The sequence below is a fragment of the Eubalaena glacialis genome, chromosome 9 (genome assembly GCF_028564815.1).
Source record: "Eubalaena glacialis isolate mEubGla1 chromosome 9, mEubGla1.1.hap2.+ XY, whole genome shotgun sequence".
Taxonomy (NCBI): Eukaryota; Metazoa; Chordata; class Mammalia; order Artiodactyla; family Balaenidae; genus Eubalaena; species Eubalaena glacialis.
Genome location: NC_083724.1, coordinates 28,994,457 through 29,012,852, shown reverse-complemented (window position 1 = coordinate 29,012,852; position 18,396 = coordinate 28,994,457). Strand labels below are relative to the sequence as shown.

The 18,396-nt window shown below is 39.5% G+C and overlaps 1 protein-coding gene across 5 annotated transcripts in view; it reads right to left on the bottom strand.

Annotated features, from left to right (window-relative positions):
* Positions 1–18,396, bottom strand: part of ABCA1 (ATP binding cassette subfamily A member 1) — a 135,001-nt gene that overhangs the window by 60,077 nt on the left and 56,528 nt on the right. For all 5 annotated transcript variants that reach the window (XM_061200161.1, XM_061200160.1, XM_061200162.1 and 2 more), the window contains one exon: positions 12,911–13,087. In XM_061200161.1, coding sequence (XP_061056144.1) covers positions 12,911–13,087 — 177 coding nt within the window. The remainder of the gene's footprint in view (positions 1–12,910; positions 13,088–18,396) is intronic.

Genomic DNA, 18,396 nt, shown 5'->3' with positions numbered 1-18,396 from the left:
TCAGGTTTACATTACACCTGAAGGCTACCACACTAAAAGTTGAACCTACAGAGACCTTGGTAAGGAAAACTTTTTACATAACGAGAGGTCTTAATTGGAAGACACAGGAGGTAAAAACTGTTTCTGTGCTTACCATGAGGCCCACAAGAGGATACATGTTCAGGATTGCACAGCAAAACAAAAAATGCTAAATTACATTAATGTAAACATTTAAAACTTAAAATGTGGTAGTTAATGCATTTCTTTTTCAAGTCTGAATTGAAATAAGATTCGTATCACTCTAGGGTGACCCGGAGTGACTACAGAACCCTGGGCAAGTGGCTTCAACTCCCCACGCCTCCACTTCCTCAACTCCACAGCAGAGTAAACGATAATGTGCACGTGTCACAGCGCCTTCAAAACATTAAACCAGAGGCCATGTGCAAGCCCCTGCACAGTGCCTGGCACACCGCAGGTCCTTATAATTATAAACAATTCCATCCTTGCCTTTCTCTTCCCTTTCTCCAAAGTTTACTACCAAAACGGAAGGGCTAGTCCTCTGCACACAGGGTTTTCCAGTTCTTGAAGGGACGTGCACCCTCCCTTCTGTCTGTCTCTGGGTGAACTTTCCCTCTTGTTGAGGTGCCCTTCTCCACGAGGCAGACAGCTAGAGTTGTCAGCTCGAGGCAAGTATATCAGCCACACTCCTGTGTGCTATTTCTAAAATTATAAATGCTCCTCAGCACAAAGCCAAGGCATCCTCATCCTTAATTCCTGACAGCCTGGGGCAAATGCTTCTCCCTCCCCTATAACCCTTTTTCTTAGTGTTTGCCAAACTGAGAAACAAAAGATAATATTAAGTGGATGACAGATATACTTATATTGGTATATATTTATACTATATACACAGAAACTTTCCCCAAACTTGACATTTAAATGGAAAAACCTGAAGCAAAATCATTACCTATGATTATGCGTATATATACACATACACACACCTTTATCTTAATGTATATTCATGCATACCCTCTATACCCTCTACTTGCCCTCAGTAAGTGATACTGATTTTACTTTTATAGGAGTAATTCAGTTTCCTTTTCTTTATACAAAACAAATGAGTTGATTAAAAGAAAATATTAAATTAAAAACCAATTGCACTTGAATACAACCTAAATCATGACACAGGATTGAGAATAACCAGGTTTCGCCAACACAGTGTGGTCTCAGGAACTCCTCATCAGAACCACCTGAGCGAGGTGCTTGTCAGGTGTGCCGACGCCCAGCCCCCGAGACCTGAGTGAAAAGCTAGACGTAAGACCCACAAATCCTTAGGAAATTTTTTGCACGCTGAAGTTTGAGACCCACTGAGGCACAGCACCTGGACAATATTCACACCTCTTTTTCACAGTATTCTTTGCACGAGTGTGGCTGTTTGTGCATTCTATATCTGGTCCACACGATGCTGTCTGCTTCAGATGGTGAAGCAGTGACAAGAAGCCAATCAGTTTACCTGGCCTTGCATGGGATCCAAGATAGTGCCAAACGCATCTGTGGCCAGGTACATCACACCAATTGTGTACACAAGTCACCAAGTGCAAAAGGCTAGCTCTCTAAACCCCCAGACCCAACACTGGCTGGTTGTCCCCACTAGCAAGCATTCCCCTGAAGGAGACAAATCAACGGGCAGTTCATGTTGTTCTGAGAATACGTCTTCCCCATCTGAATGAATTTAAATCTTCATTGGGTAATGATTTTTCCTTCAGGTTTTTCCATTTAAGTGTCTTAACTTTGGAGCAAGCTTATTCTTCTTGTTTTAGAAGCTACACAATTCAGCAAAACTCCACACACACAGCAGGGCTTACTGCATGACTGTCTCACCCATGAATATAGTTAACCATGGACATAAACATAAAGACCTCATTACATTTGCTGTGGATTTCAGACCTTTAGATATTCAAACTCCATGCAATACCGTATCTTACTATACGAACTTGTTGTCAATAGACTGAACTTTGGTTTGTTTGTTTAATTGATTGATTCAGGTTTTGGTCTCAAAGAGAAAAACACTGGCTAAACCCATCCATAAGTCATAACTAGAATAGTCAATTCCAGTTTTTTGGATCCTTTTTACACTAATCATTGTTTGAGATTAAATGCTCAGAATTCATTAACATAAGTATTGGCAACCTGTAATCAGTACAAACTAATTTCCATTTTCAAAGGAGTGCTGATTGGAGCTACACATATAGGTGTGGGTTGACATCACAGGGTTAAAAACACACACAATTCAAATTCAACATCAAGCTTAAATCTTACATTATCCAGGTATTTTGCTCAAGACTTCATTTCACTTTTTTGTGCTTGGACACTATAAAATACAGAGAGGAGACTGATGTAAATCAGATTTAATATTACAAATTAATGGGAAAAGGATGGGCTATTCAACCAGTGTTGCTGAGACAAGTAGTTACTCATATAAGATAGTAATTTTTTGGTTTGCTCACCCCCCCGGGGCGGGTAGGGCCTGGGAGCTGAGGCTCAGGCTTCGGAGGTCAGACCCCAGGGAGAGGACTGAGGTTGGCTATGTGAAGACAGCCTGAAGGGGGCTAGTGTGCCACAGATAGCCAGGAGGGAGTCTGGGGAAAAGTCTGGACCTGCTGGAGAGGCAACACAGCATTCTTTCCAGGTGTGTGAGGAGAGGGGATTCCTGCTCCGTGTGCCCACAGAAGGCAGAGCACCACCTAAGCGAGCTCCAGAGACAGGCACAAGCCACGGCTATCAGCTCAGACCCCAGAGATGGGCATGAACTGCTAACGCTGCCGCCACTGCCACTCAGAATCCTGTGTGCAAGCGCAGGTCACTACCCACACCCCCCCAGGAGCCTGTGCAGCACGCCACTGCCAGGGTCCCGTGATCCAGGGACAACTTCCCCGGGAGAACACATGGCGCGCCTCAGGCTGTTGCAACATCACGCTGGCCTCTGCTGCCACAGGCTCACTCTCCATTCCAATTATGACTACCGTACCCCTCCCTTTCCCTGGCCTGAGTGAGCAAGAGAACCCTAATCAGCTGCTGCTTTAATCCCCTCCTGTCTGGGCAGAGAACAGACGCCTGAGGGTGGCCTATACGCAGAGGCGGGGCCAAAACCAAAGCTGAAGCCCAGGAGCTGTGCGAACAAAAAAGAGAAAGGGAAATTTCTCCGTGCAGCCTCAGGAGCAGCGGATTAAATCCCCCCAATCAACTTGATAAACCCTGCATCTCTGGAATACCTGAACAGACAATGAATGCTCCCAAAATAGAGGCAGTGGACTTTGGGAGCAACTGTAGATTTGGGGTTTGCTTTCTCTGTCTGATTGGTTTTTGGTTTTATGTTTATCTTAGTTTACTTTTTAGTGCTTGTTATCATTAGTGGATTTGTTTATTGGTTTGATTGCTCTCTTCCTTTTTCTTTTTTTTTACTTTTTAAAACTTTTTATCTTTTTATTTTATTATTTTTTCTATTTTTATTTTTTTTTTATTTTATTATTTTGTTTTTTCTCTTTTTGTGAGTGTGTATGTTTCTTTGTGTGATTTTCTCTGTTTACTTTTGCTTTTACCATTTGGTTTGGGGTTCTAGCTGTTTTTTTTTTCTTCTTCCTCTTCTTCCTAGCCGTGTGGCTGGCAGGGTCTTGGTGCTCCAGCCGGGTGTCGGGCCTGAGCCTCCGAGGTGGGAGGGCCGAGTCCAGGACATTGGAACACAGACCTCACGGCTCCATGTAATATCAATCGGTGAGAGCTCTCCCAGAGATCTCCATCTCAACACTAAGACCCAGCTCCACCCAATGGCCAGCAAACTCCAGTGCTGGACGCCCCATGCCAAACAACTAGCAAGACAGGAACACAACTCCACCCATTAGCAGAGAAGCTGCCTAAAGTCATACTAAATTCACAAACACCCCAAAACACACCACCAAATGCGGCCCTGCCCACCAGAAAGACAAGATCCAGCGCCACCCACCAGAGCACAGGCACCAGTCCCCTCCACAAGCCACTGAACCAACCTCACCCACTGGGGGCAGACACCAAAAATAACAGGAACTATGAACCTGCTGCCTGCAAAAAAGAGACCCCAAACACAGTAAGTTAAACGAAATGAGAGGACAGAGAAATACACAACAGATGAAGGAGCAAGGTAAAAACCCACCAGACCAAACAAATGAAGAGGAAATAGGCAGTCTACCTGAAAAAGAATTCAGAGTAATGATAATAAAGATGATCCAAAATCTCGGAAATATAATGGAGAAAATACAAGAAACGTTTAACAAGGACCTAGAAGAACTGAAGAGCAAACAAACAATGATAAACAACGCAATAAATGAAATTTAAAAATTCTCTAGAAGGAATCAATAGCAGAATAACTGAGACAGAAGAATGGATAAACGACCTGGAAGATAAAATAGTGGAAATAACTGCCACAGAGCAGAATAAAGAAAAAAGAATGAAAGGAATTGAGGACAGTCTCAGAGACCTCTGGGACAACATTATATGCATCAACATTCGAATTATAGGGGTCCCAGAAGAAGAAGAGGAAAAAAAGGGTCTGAGAAAATATTTGAAGAGATTATAGTTGAAAACTTCCCTAACATGGGAAAGGAAACAGTCAATCAAGCTCAGGAAGCACAGAGAGTCCCATACAGGATAAATCCAAGAGGAAACATGCCAAGACACATATTAATCAAACTATCAAAAATTAAATACAAAGAAAAAATATTAAAAGCAGCAAGGGAAAAGCAACAAATAACATACAAGGGAATCCCCATAAGGTTAACAGCTTACCTTTCAGCAGAAACTCTGCAAGCCAGAAGGGAGTGGCAGGACGTTATTTAAAGTGATGAAAGGGAAAAACCTACAACCAAGATTACTCTACACAGCAAGGATCTCATTCAGATTCGATGGAGAAATCAAAACCTTTACAGACAAGCAAAAGCTAAGAGAATTCAGCACCACCAAACCAGCTTTACAACAAATGCTAAAGGAACTGCTCTAGGCAGGAAACACAAGAGAAGGAAAAGACCTACAAAAACAAATGCAAAACAATTAAGAAAACAGTAATAGGAACATACATATCGATAATCACCTACCTTAAATGTAAATGTATTAAATGCTCCAAGCAAAAGACATAGACTGGCTGAATGCATACAAAAACAAGACCCATATATATGTTGTCTACAAGAGACCCACTTCAGACCTAGGGACACATACAGACTGAAAGTGAGGGGATGGAAAAAGATATTCCGTGCAAATGGAAATCAAAAGAAAGCTGGAGTAGCAATTCTCATATCAGACAAAATAGACTTGAAAACAAAGACTATTACAAGAGACAAAGAAGGACACTACATAATGATCAAGGGATCAATCCAAGAAGAAGATATAACAATTGTAAATATTTATGCACCCAACATAGGAGCACCTCAATACGTAAGGCAAATGCTAACAGCCATAAAAGGGTAAATCGACAGTAACACAATCATAGTAGGGGACTTTAACAGCCCACTTTCACCAATGGACAGATCATCCAAAATGAAAATAAATAAGGAAACACAAGCTTTAAATGACACATGAGACCAGATAGACTTAATTGATATTTTTAGGACATTCCATCCAAAACAACAAAATACACTTTCTTCTCAAGTGCACATGGAACAGTCTCCAGGATAGATCGTATCTTGGGTTACAAATCAAGCCTCAGTAAATTTAAGAAAATTGAAATTGTATCAAGTATCTTTTCCAACCACAACGCTATGAGACTAGATATCAATTACAGGAAAAAACTGTAAAAAATACAAACACATGGAGGCTAAACAACATGCTACTAAATAACCAAGAGATCACTGAAGAAATCAAAAGGAAATCAAAAAATACCTAGAAATGAATGACAATGAAAACACGACGACCCAAAACCTATGGGATGCAGCAAAAGCAGTTCTAAGAGGGAATTTTATAGCAATACAATCCTACCTCAAGAAACAAGAAAAATCTCAAATAAACAACCTAACCTTACACCTAAAGCAATTAGAGAAAGAAGAACAAAAAAACCCAAAGTTAGCAGAAGGAAAGAAATCATAAAGATCAGATCAGCCACTATGGAGAACAGTATGCAGGTTCCTTCAAAAACTAAAAATAGAACTACCATATGACCCACCAATCCCACTACAGGGCATATACCCTGAGAAAACCATAATTCAAAAAGAGACATGTACCACAACATTCACTGCAGCACTATTTACAATAGCCAGGGAATGGAAGCAATCTAAGTGTCCATCAACAGATGAATGGATAAAGAAGATGTGGCACATATATACAATGGAATATTAGTCAGCCATAAAAAGAAACAAAATTGAGTTATTTGTAGTGAGTTGGATGGACCTAGAGTCTGTCATACAGAGTGAAGTAAGTCAGAAAGAGAAAAACAAATACCGTATGCTAACACATATATATGGAATCTGAAAAAAAATGGTTCTGATGAACCTAGGGGCAGTACAGGAATAAAGATGCAGACATAGAGAATGGACTTGAGGACAGGGGGAGGGGGAAGGGTAAGTTGGGATGAAGTGAGAGAGTAGCACTGACATATATATACTACCAAATGTAAAATAGATAGCTAGTGGGAAGCAGCCACATAGCACAGGGAGATCAGCTTGGGATAGCGAGGGTGGGAGGGAGGTGCAAGAGGGAGGGGATATGGGGATATATGTATACATATAGCTGATTCACTTTGTTATAGAGCAGAAACTAACAACACTGTAAAGCAATTATACTCCAATAAAGATGTTAAAAAAAAAAGACAGTAATTTTTCCATCTCATACCACTATACAAAATTAAATTCTTGGTAGATTGAAAAGCTAAAACTAAAAATGAAAGTTTAAAAGATATAGAGGAGAAAATGTACTTATGAACCTAAGGTAGGGAAGGTCTTCTTAAAATACAGAAGTCCAAACCAAAAATGGGAACTAACGACTTCAACTTCTGAAAGTAAAAACTATGCACAAAAAGATACCATCAGCAATGTGAAAAAACAAGCCAAAGACTGGAAGAAGAGATTTTTAAAAAATATTTTTAGAATAAAAATGGAATACCATGCAGCAGTTAAAATGAACCAGATGCCTCATTTATCAACATTGATAAATCTCAAGAACATAACGTTGAGTGAAAAAGACAAGTTGCAAATCAACATGCACACCTATACAATATGAACATACGCAAACCAATATCCTATATTGTTATTAACAGAATGCAAACATATATATGGTTGCATAAAAATATGCCACTCCAGGATAACGATTATCTTTGAGGAAAGAGGGGGATATACAGGTGACATAAACTGTATCTGTAGTGTTTTCTTTCTTGAAAAGAATCTAAAGCAGGCATGGTAAAATGATGGATGTTGGTACATGAGTGTTCTTTATGTTATTTCTGTACCTTTTTATATATTTGATCTATTTCATAATTTTCTTTTTAATTCAATGAAAGATAAGAGAGAGAGGGAGGAGGAAAGGAGATTGGCAGGAATGAAGGGTAAGAATATAAGTTGGCTTGAGTACATATCAGATCTGAAAGATGTCTAACTTCCTTGAACAAAATTAACCCCAGGCAATATGCCTTAAAATGAGGCCACACGATGAAGTCTGAGAACCATGTGCCTGCACCTACTGTTAACTGAGGTCTCCGGCTCATACTTAACTTGACAAAGGCAGACAAAACTTGCCAACAGTATTTCCAAAGAGCTCTGGTAAGCCATTCACAGTTTGGAATTCCTCCTACTATTTTTCTTAACCAAAAACATTCCTTTGGCTATGAATTCATACAGGTCCCCATTGACCACAGGGGGCAAGATTTTCTTGTATGAAGGCAAATGGGGAAAAAGAGGGAAAATAAAACCTTTGGTGAAGACTGTACGTTCTGTGTTAAGCTAACAGGAATTCATGTATTATTCAATATTTTTAGATCACAACTAGATACTGTACTATCATTAATGGAAGAATAGACAAATGAGTATTACTCAAAAGCTCCTACCCATTTCTGCAAAATGTGTTAATCACAACATTGAAAGATTTCCTAAAAGCATGACATTCTGGGGCACTGGCCTGAGAATGACCAAGTCCACTGTGCCATCTTTTCTGGGCCTAATAAATGACTTCATTATATTCTTTCTATCCTCACTACCTTTTTCCTTCCACATGAATTTTATTTTTTTCTTTTTTAAATTGAGGTAACAATGGTTTATAACATTATATAAATTTCACGTGTACATTATATTCCTACATTCTATAATACACATTATATTTCTATATACGCTGCAGCATGTGCCCCACCAAAAACTTAGTTTAACTAAGTTGTAAAAGACTGAAACTTAAAAAAAAAAAAAAAAAGCAATAACCTAGCAAAGTCAATTTGACTTTAATTTCTGAGCTGGTGTTTTATTTCAACTCAGTGTCCAGCACAGTTCCTGGCGCATAATAACTAGGTGTCCAATAAATATGGAAGAAAAATGAAAAGCAAAGGGAAGAGCACATTAGGAGGGTGAGAGATGCACTGGTGTGAGTGCTGCTTCAAAGGTCATTCAAATTCAGATATACTCTGTTTCATATTCACCTCATCAAGTCAAAGACCCTTCAAGACAAGGATAACTCTTCACTCCCCCTCCACCTGCTCCTTCGATCCTTGTGCAGTCCAGCTGTGAGCCCACTAGTCCTCTGGGCACCACTCACCCTACCTCCTTTGTCCTATGAACTGAGTTCCGCCTCTGCAAGAATGTGTTACACACATCGGAAGACACAGGAACAGAGCACTTTGTTCCGTGGAGATAGAACTTTCTCTTTTCGGCTGAAAGTATAAGTCAAGGCAGTCTGGCCACATGGTCGTGCAGTGTCTAAGATGTTAGCAAGATGGAGGTCAATCTGCATGCCTGTCCTTGCTAACTCGAATCAGACACCGTTTTCCTCACCTCAAAAACCAGACACCATCTTCACATCACAGACAGGACTAGAGCCCAAGCCTGCTTAACCACACAGACTTTCACTAGGGCTCACAGTGTCCCATATGAGACAAGATTGTTGTCAGGGAGCTGTTGGGAGGGCAGTCCTCCCTTTACAGAACTCAGAACTTATGGAGAATTCCTCAAGTTTCCAGTCTCAGCCTTACAGCTGGTTCTCAGTGCCCAGTGGAATGAAAGCTCCACGTGGACCTTGTCTGCGTTGTTCATGGCTGAACCTTCAGTGCCTTAGAACAGTACCCGGTACAAAGTAGACAGACAGTAAATATGCGTTGGTTCTGTTGATGAATGTCTCATGCCTCGTTCAGAGATGCTCTGCTTCCCAAAGTCACTGTTCTTTGGTTTGTGCATTACAAACCTTAATGAGTAGTGTCTACTGTACTTTAGAATCACTCTCAGAATATGAGCAAAAAAGTACACAGGGCTGAAACTGGACTAATAAAAAAAGCCAAGGGCACTGAAGAAACACTTCAAAGACAGAATGAAATATTGTTCCAATATATGTTCCAATCCAAAGGCAGTTATGGCAGAACGAATGCCCTCCCCAAAGCTGTCCACACCCTAATCTCTGGAACCTGTCAATCAGTTACTTCACCTGGTAAAAAGTACTTTACAGATGTAAAAAGTAATGAATGTTAAAATAGGGAGATTATCCTAGATTATCTGGATGGGTTCAGTCTAATCACATGAGCCCTTAAAAGCAAAAAACTTTCAGGCTGGAGGCAGAGAGATGTAGCAGAAGGAAAAATCAGATTTAAAGCATAAGAGGGGCTCAAACCACTGTGGCTGGGGAGGGACCATATGAAAAGCACGAGAAGGAATGCTGGCAGCCTCTAGGAGTAAAGACCAGCCCCCAGCTGACATCCAGGAAGAAAACAGGGACCTCAGTCCTACAACTTCAAGGAACTGAAATCAGCTACCAATCCGAATGAGCTCAGAAACAGATTCATGTTCAGAGCCTCCAAAAAAGGAATACAGCCCTGTGAACACCTTGATATGCAAAATTCATACCTTCATTTTATGCAAGGTATAACCAAGGCATAAACAAATAATCTACAGGATAAGAAGCCTTGGCAATACCTAAACAAAGAATGCAATTTTTCATTGAAATATTCTTCAGGATTACTTTGCTTGGTATGACTGATTTCTAACACTGATTTATAAAAGAAAATTTCTACCTTACCAGCCACTGCTTTCAGCATATAATTTATATTACTCATATCAATTAAATTATTAACTTCTATTTATTGAGCATCTAATGTGTACCAGGCCTTATGTCAGGCTCTTCATATACCTTAGCAATAATCACAACCAAGGGTAAACTACGTTATCTGTATGTAAAAGCCTCATTATCTGAGGCTTACAGAATCTAATGTATCCAAGGTCCCACAGCTGGTAAAATGCTGAGGCAGAATTTGAACCCAGATGCAGATGACCCCTGGCCTACAACCTTTCTACTCTGCCACACTTCCCCACTTCTGTCAAAATACTGTGGTCCAAGTGGTCATCAGGGAACTGAAGGAGACCCAGGAGAAAGAGTCAGAATACTTTGGCTGAAAAAGAGAGAAATAGCCACATCAAAAAGAAAAAAAAAGAAAGAAAGAGAGGAGAAATGTTTCAAAACATGTCTCTCCTCAAAATCCACTTTTAGTACAGAAACGCGTATCGACAGAACAGTTTCTCTCCCCTCCCCCACAATGTTGGTTGCTGCTCCTATTGTATATCTTGGCGCAATTAACTGCCCATGTGCAACGAGGTCTCACGGCACACCCGTCTACCATCACCAATGTCAAAATTCCACCCAAGTGGCAGAAGCAAAAGGCTGCTTAATGTAAATCAAATATCAATCCCAGTGCTCCAATTAAGGCACTGCTATAAGAGTCACATTTCAAAATGTTTGGAAGTCACTTCATCCCAAAGGTATCCCCTAAAACATCTTTACACAGAGCCATCCTGGCCACTCATTATGTTCTAATTCAAGAGCCCCATTTTCTGATTTTAGGAAGACCTCACAGCAACAGCTGACAGGCAGGAGCAGAACCTGAGATGCTCCTATGCCCAAGAGATGGGCAGGAAGCATATGGCAGCTACCCTACTCAACACCCGCCGTGAACCAACTGGTCTACCAGGCACAATCACAACGTGACAGGATGGGCTGTGATGTAGCTGACAGTTTTGACAGTGCATTTCCATGTCCTCGATCACGCTAATTTTCCCAACTAGGGAGAGATTTTCAAGTTGAACCCTAAGCTGCTGATTGTCAGATTATGAAGGCTGTATTATCATTCTACTTAGAGCATAATTCAGACATTATATAATTAGAGGGATTTTACTGGGTTGTGCACACAATAGGTGTTTAATGAGTAAACAGAAGTGAAACAATGAATGGGCACCAGAATAAATTACTATGTCTTCTAAAAGCACCCATCTTTCCAAAGTCTGAATCATCCCAGCTGAAAGGGTGAACACTTCTATCTTGTGAAATAAAACAAAACAGCCAAAACGGTCCAAGGAAATTGTCTACCATTTGTAACAACCTTTGACCCTCTGTCTCACAATGCAAAAAGTGCCAACAGGCTGCAAGTGTCTTCACAGATGAGCTTATCTGATTATTTAGACCAGTTATCTGGGGCTGCAGACATCTCCATACAGAAACATATCTTACTAAAATTATACTCTAGAAACATTACCAGTGGAATCACAGAGCACTGAAAATAACTCAGTACATTTTCAACTACTGAAACAGAAAATACTATTTCTGGAATAAAACAAAAACAGATCTTAAGCATTAGGCCTAAGCCCTTCACACTGACGGGATCACCATCAACCCTGCCACAGAAGCATCCAAAAAGTCACAGTTTGACTACTACCTTCACCTCAGGCAGAAGCTATAGCATCAGAGAGTCAAGCTGGACACAAGGACTCCCTGATGGTCAGTCAAGAGTGTAAACCCTGGCATGTGTTTCTAAGGAATATTCTAGGGTATGATCCAGGTACAGGATCCAGAAACAGAACCTTCTTAGTTCCCCAGGAGGGCCCATCTTTCTCTAGGGAAATCATGGTGTGCAAAGTCTCAGAGGATTCCAATTTCTTTCTTTTATAATGAGGAACATCTCTTTCCAGGCACATCCTTCTTCTAGGGCTTTTTCCCTGGTTTTAAAAGAAACTACTGACAAATCAGAGAGCTCTATGGTGAATAGGAAACCTGAACACTGAATGCTAAAGGATGTTGTTCAAGGGGCATTTCACCAGAGCTCCAAGGAAACCCAAAGAAAGTACCTGTTCTGGAACAAGACATAACACATAGACGACCAGAATGCTCAGACTCATCCCTATTCTTGGATGTATTCTCATGGACTGCTTCTCTGAACTAGTGATTCCCAGCTGATGACTGGTCTTTGTTGGGATTATTTTTTTCTGTGAATGCAATTTTGTCATTGATTAAGCTAATTATTGACTGTGCTCCCATCCAATTCCAGGGTTTTCCCACTGAGACATCTCGATGTCTCCTTTCTGATAGGCTTTTAAAAATGAATAGGTATCTATCTCCCATCAATGGTTTTGAGACTTTTTTAAAAAAACCTGTGGAATTCCTTCTTCAAATGAACCCTTTCAATATTAAAAACCATAAAAAAGCAGGTTTTCTCTGATTGAAACAGGCACAAGGGATCTTAGACTTGGACTCAGAGCCACACCCTACTTACTCTTCCCCAATTTACTCTTGGGGAGGTGGCCCAAAAGTTTGAAAGGACAGTTAGAATACCACTGAGCCAAATTATGTCTCCAACTCCCAGCCAGCCCTATATTTCTACAAAAACAAAGTCACGTTGCCCAAGGAAAAACGTCACATTCCAAAAGTATTAGTGCTTGAAGCTTCTCCACACAGCAATCCTACTCACCAGGATCGGCTTCAGAATGTCCAGGTTGGAATGAAGTATTTGCTCTGCTGCATCCAGTTTCTCCTTTGGCAGGCTGCAAAGCATGGAGACTTCTTGGTCACCAAGTCGAATCAGCTCTCCTAATTTTGATCCATTGCACAGATTGGTCAAATGTAACTGGTAGCCTTGCAAAAATACCTGGAAGGATTTCATGCAAAGAGAGAGAAGCAAAACTGGATTACAAAGGTGGGAAGCAGGGTCCTTGAAGCCTTTTGGGGGACTTACATCAATACAGCTTTGAAGAATGGACACTGTTGGACTCTGTCCAGTGCATAGGGTCTCTACTGAACTTTAGGATGGATCAAGGCATGATCCTACAGGACATTAAAACCGGAATGTGACATTTGACTTATCACCTCCACACTCTTGTCCTTGTGAGGGGAAATCCTGAGTCCAACTCTTTTTCTCAAAAGTGGGACATGTGATTCACCCAGTAGGAATCTAGAGTCTGAACTGCTAAAACCACTTTTATTAAAGAAAATAGAAAATTCTCATTATTTTGGAATGCATGATATCTTAAACTGGGGTTGGGCTGAATTATGAAAAAAAGGCATTTATACTATTTATTTGTAGATACAGATATTTAACTGATGCAAAGAACTATGTTCAAACAACTTCAGAATGTGGAACTCTTCCTTTTACTGGTATCAGAGCAGAGTACTAGAAACTCCAGCCCCTTACCTCACTGATAGGCGAGTTCTAAGTCTTCCTGGGTTTTTTTTTTAATGTTTATTTATTTATTTTCTTATTAGTCACCCATTTTATACACATCAGTGTATACATGTCAATCCCAATCTCCCAATTCATCACACCACAACCACCACCCCCCACCGCTTTCCCCCCTTGGGGTCCATATGTTTGTTCTCTACTTCTGTGTCTCAATTTCTGCTCTGCAAACCGGTTCATCTGTACCGTTTTCTAGGTTTCACATATATGCATTAATATACGATATTTGTTTTTCTCTTTCTGACTTATTTCGCGCTGTATGACAGTCTCTAGATGCATCCACGTCTCTACAAATGACCCAATTTCATTCCTTTTTATGGCTGAGTAATATTCCTTTATATATATGTACCACACCTTCTTTATCCATTCATCTGTCGATAGGCATTTAGGTTGCTTCCCTGACCTGGCTATTGTAAATAGTGCTGCAAGGAACATTGGGGTGCATGTGTCTTTTTGAATTATGGTTTTCTCTGGGTATATGCCCAGTAGTGGGATTGCTGGGTCATATGGTAATTCTATTTTTAGTTCTTTAAGGAACCTCCATACTGTTCTTCATAGTGGCTGTATCAATTTACATTCTCACCAACAGTGCAAGAGGGTTCTCTTTTCTCCACACCCTCTCCAGCATTTGTTGTTTGTAGATTTTCTGATGATGCCCATTCTAACTGGTGTGAGGTGATACCTCATTGTAGCCTTGATTTGCATTTCTCTAATAATTAGTGATGTTGAGCAGCTTTTCATGTGCTTCTTGGCCATCTGTATGTCTTCTTTGGAGAAATGTCTATTTAGGCCTTCTGCCCATTTTTGGATTGGGTTTTTTTTTTCATATTGAGATGCATGAGCTGTTTATATATTTTGGAGATTAATCCTTTGTCCGATGATTCATTTGCAAATATTTTCTCCCATTCTGAGGGTTGTCTTTTCATTTTGTTTATAGTTTCCTTTCCTATGCAAAAGCTTTTAAGTTTCATTAGATCCCATTTATTTATTTTTCTTTTTATTTCCATTACTCTAGGAGGTGGATCAAAAAATATCTTGCTGTGATTTATGTCAAAGAGTGTTCTACCTATGTTTTCCTCTAGAAGTTTTATAGTGTCTGGTTTTACATTTGGTCTCTAATCCATTTTGAGTTTATTTTTGTGTATGGTGTTAGGGAGTGTTCTAATTTCATTCTTTTACATGTAGCTGTCCAGTTTTCCCAGCACCACTTTTTGAAGAGACTGTCTTTTCTGCATTGTATATCCTTGCCTCCTTTGTCATAGATTAGTTGACCATAGGTGCGTGGGTTTATCTCTGGGCTTTCTATCTTGTTCCACTCATCTATGTTTCTGTTTTTGTGCCAGTACCATATTGTCTTGATGACTGTAGCTTTATAGTATAGTCTGAAGTCAGGGAGTCTGATTCCTCCAGCTCCGTTTTTTTCCCTCAAAACTGCTTTGGCTATTCGGGGTCTTTTGTGTCTCCATACAAATTTTAAGATTTTTTGTTCTAGTTCCGTAAAAAATGCCATTGGTAATTTGATAGGGATTGCATTGAATCTGTAGATTGCTTTGGGTAGTATAGTCATTTTCACAATATTGATTCTTCCAATCCAAGAACATGGTATATCTCTCCATCTGTTGGTATCATCTTTACTTTCTTTCATCAGTGTCTTATAGTTTTCTGCATACAGGTCTTTTGTCTCCCTAGGCAGGTTTATTCCTAGGTATTTTATTCTTTTTGTTGCAATGGTAAATAGGAGTGTTTCCTTCATTTCTCTTTCAGATTTTTCATCATTAGTGTATAAGAATGCAAGAGATTTCTGTGCATTCATTTTGTATCCTGCAACTTTACCAAATTCATTGATTAGCTCCAGTAGTTTTCTGGTGGCATCTTTAGGATTCTCTATGTATAGTATCATGTCATCTGCAAACAGTGACAGTTTTACTTCTTCTTTTCCAGTTTTTATTTCCTTTTCTTCTCTGATTGCCGTGGCTAGGACTTCCAAAACTATGTTGAATAATAGTGGTGAGAGTGGACATCCTTGTCTCATTCCTGATCTTAGAGGAAATGCTTTCAGTTTTTCACCCTTGAGAATGATGTTTGCTGTGGGTTTGTCATATACGGCCTTATTATGTTGAAGTAGGTTCCCTCTATGCCCACTTTCTTGAGAATTTTATCATAAATGGGTGTTGATTTTGTCAAAAGCTTTTTCTGCATCTATTGAGATGATCACATGGTTTTTATTCTTCAATTTGTTAATATGGTGTATCACATTGATTGATTTGCGTATATTGAAGAATCCTTGCATCTCTGGGATAAATTCCACTTGATCATGGTGTATGATCCTTTTAATGTGCTGTTGGATTCTGTTTGCTAGAATTTTGTTGAGGATTTTTGCATCTATATTCATCAGTGATATTGGTCTGTAATTTTCTTTTTTTGTAGTATCTTTGTCTGGTTTTGGTATCAGGGTGATGGTGGCCTCATAGAATGAGTTTGGGAGTTTTTCTTCCTCTGCAATTTTTTGTAAGAGTTTGAGAAGGATGGCTGTTAGCTCTTCTCTAAATGTTTGATAGAATTCACCTGTGAAGCCGTCTGGTCCTGGACTTTTGCTTGCTGAAAGATTTTTAATCATAGTTTCAATTTCATTACTGGTGATTGGTCTGTTCATATTTTCTATTTCTTCCTGGTTCAGTCTTGGAAGGTTATACCTTTCTAAGAATTTGTCCATTTCTTCCAGGTTGTCCATTTTATTGGCATAGAGTTGCTTGTAGTAGTCTCTTAGGATGCTTTGTATTTCTGTGGTGTCTGTTGTAACTTCTCCTTTTTCATTTCTAATTTTATTGATTTGAGTCCTCTCCCTCTTTTTCTGGATGAGTCTGGCTAATGGTTTATCAATTTTGTTTATCTTCTCAAGGAACCAGCTTTTAGTTTTATTGATCTTTGCTATTGTTTTCTTTGTTTCTATTTCATTTATTTCTGCTCTGATCTTTATGATTTCTTTCCTTCTGCTAACTTTGGGTTTTGTTTGTTCTTCTTTCTCTAGTTCCTTTAGGTGTCAGGTTAGATTGTTTTGAAATTTTTCTTGTTTCTTGAGGTAGGTTTGTATAGCTATAAACTTCCCTCTTAGAACTGCTTTTGCTGGATCCCACAGGTTTTGGGTTGTCGTGTTTTCATTGTCATTTGTCTCTAGGTATTTTTTGATTTCCTCTTTGAATTCTTCAGTGATCTCTTGGTTATTTAGTAACGTATTGTTTAGCCTCCATGTGTTTGTGTTTTTTACGTTTTTTTTCCCTGTAATTCATTTCTAATCTCATAGCGTTGTGGTCAGAAAAGATGCTTGATATGATTTCAATTTTCTTAAAGTTACTGACGCTTGATTTGTAACCCAAGATGTGATCTATCCTGGAGAATGTTCCGTTTGCACTTGAGAAGAAAGTGTAATCTGCTGTTTTTGGATGGAATGTCCTATAAATATCAAATTAAACCTATGTGGTCTATTGTGTCATTTAAAGCTTGTGTTTCCTTATTAATTTTCTGTTCAGATGATCTGTCCATTGGTGTAAGTGAGGTGTTAAAGTCCCCCACTATTATTGTGTCACTGTCGATTTCCTCTTTTATAGCTGTTAGCAGTTGCCTTATGTATTGAGGTGCTCCTGTGTTGGGTGCATATATATTTATAATTGTTATATCTTCTTCTTGGATTGATCCCTTGATCGTTACGTAGTGTCCTTCCTTGTCTCTTGTAACATTCTTTATTTTAAAGTCTATTTTATCTGATATGAGTATTGCTACTCCAGCTTTCTTCTGATTTCCATTTGCATGGAATATCTTTTTCCATTCCCTCACTTTCAGTCTGTATGTGTCCCTAGGTCTAAAGTGGGTCTCTTGTAGACAGCATATATATGGGTCTTGTTTTTGTATCGATTCAGCAAGCCTGTGTCTTTTGGTTGGAGCATTTAATCCATTCACATTTAAGGTAATTATCGATATGTATATTCCTATTACCATTTTCTTAATTTTGGGGGGGTTTGTTTTTGTAGGTCCTTTTCTTCTCTTGTGTTTCCCACTTAGAGAAGTTCCTTTAGCATTTGTTGTACAGCTGGTTTGGTGGTGCTGAATTCTCTTAGCTTTTGCTTGTCTGTAAAGCTTTTGATCTCTCCATTGAATCCGAATGAGATCCTTGCTGGGTGGAGTAATCTTGGTTGTAGGTTCTTCCCTTTCATCACTTTAAGTATATCATGCCACTCCCTTCTGGCTTGTAGAGTTTCTGCTGAGAAATCAGCTGTTAACCTCATGGGAGTTCCCTTGTATGTTATTTGTCATTTTTCCCTTGCTGCTTTCAATAATTTTTCTTTGTGTTTAATTTTTGCCAATTTGATTACTATGTGTCTCGGCATGTTTCTCCTTGGGTTTATCCTGTATGGGACTCTCTGCGCTTCCTGGACTTGAGTGGCTATTTCCTTTCCCATGTTAGGGAAGTTTTCAACTATAATCTCTTCAAATATTTTCTGGGGTCCTTTCTCTCTCTCTTCTCCTTCTGGAACCCCTATAATGCAAATGTTGTTGTGTTTAATGTTGTCCCAGAGGTCTCTTAGGCTGTCTTCATTTCTTTTCATTCTTTTTTCTTTATTCTGTTCTGCGGCAGTGAATTCCACCATTCTGTCTTCCAGGTCACTTATCCGTTCTTCTGCCTCAGTTATTCTGCTATTGATTCCTTCTAGTGTAGTTTTCATTTC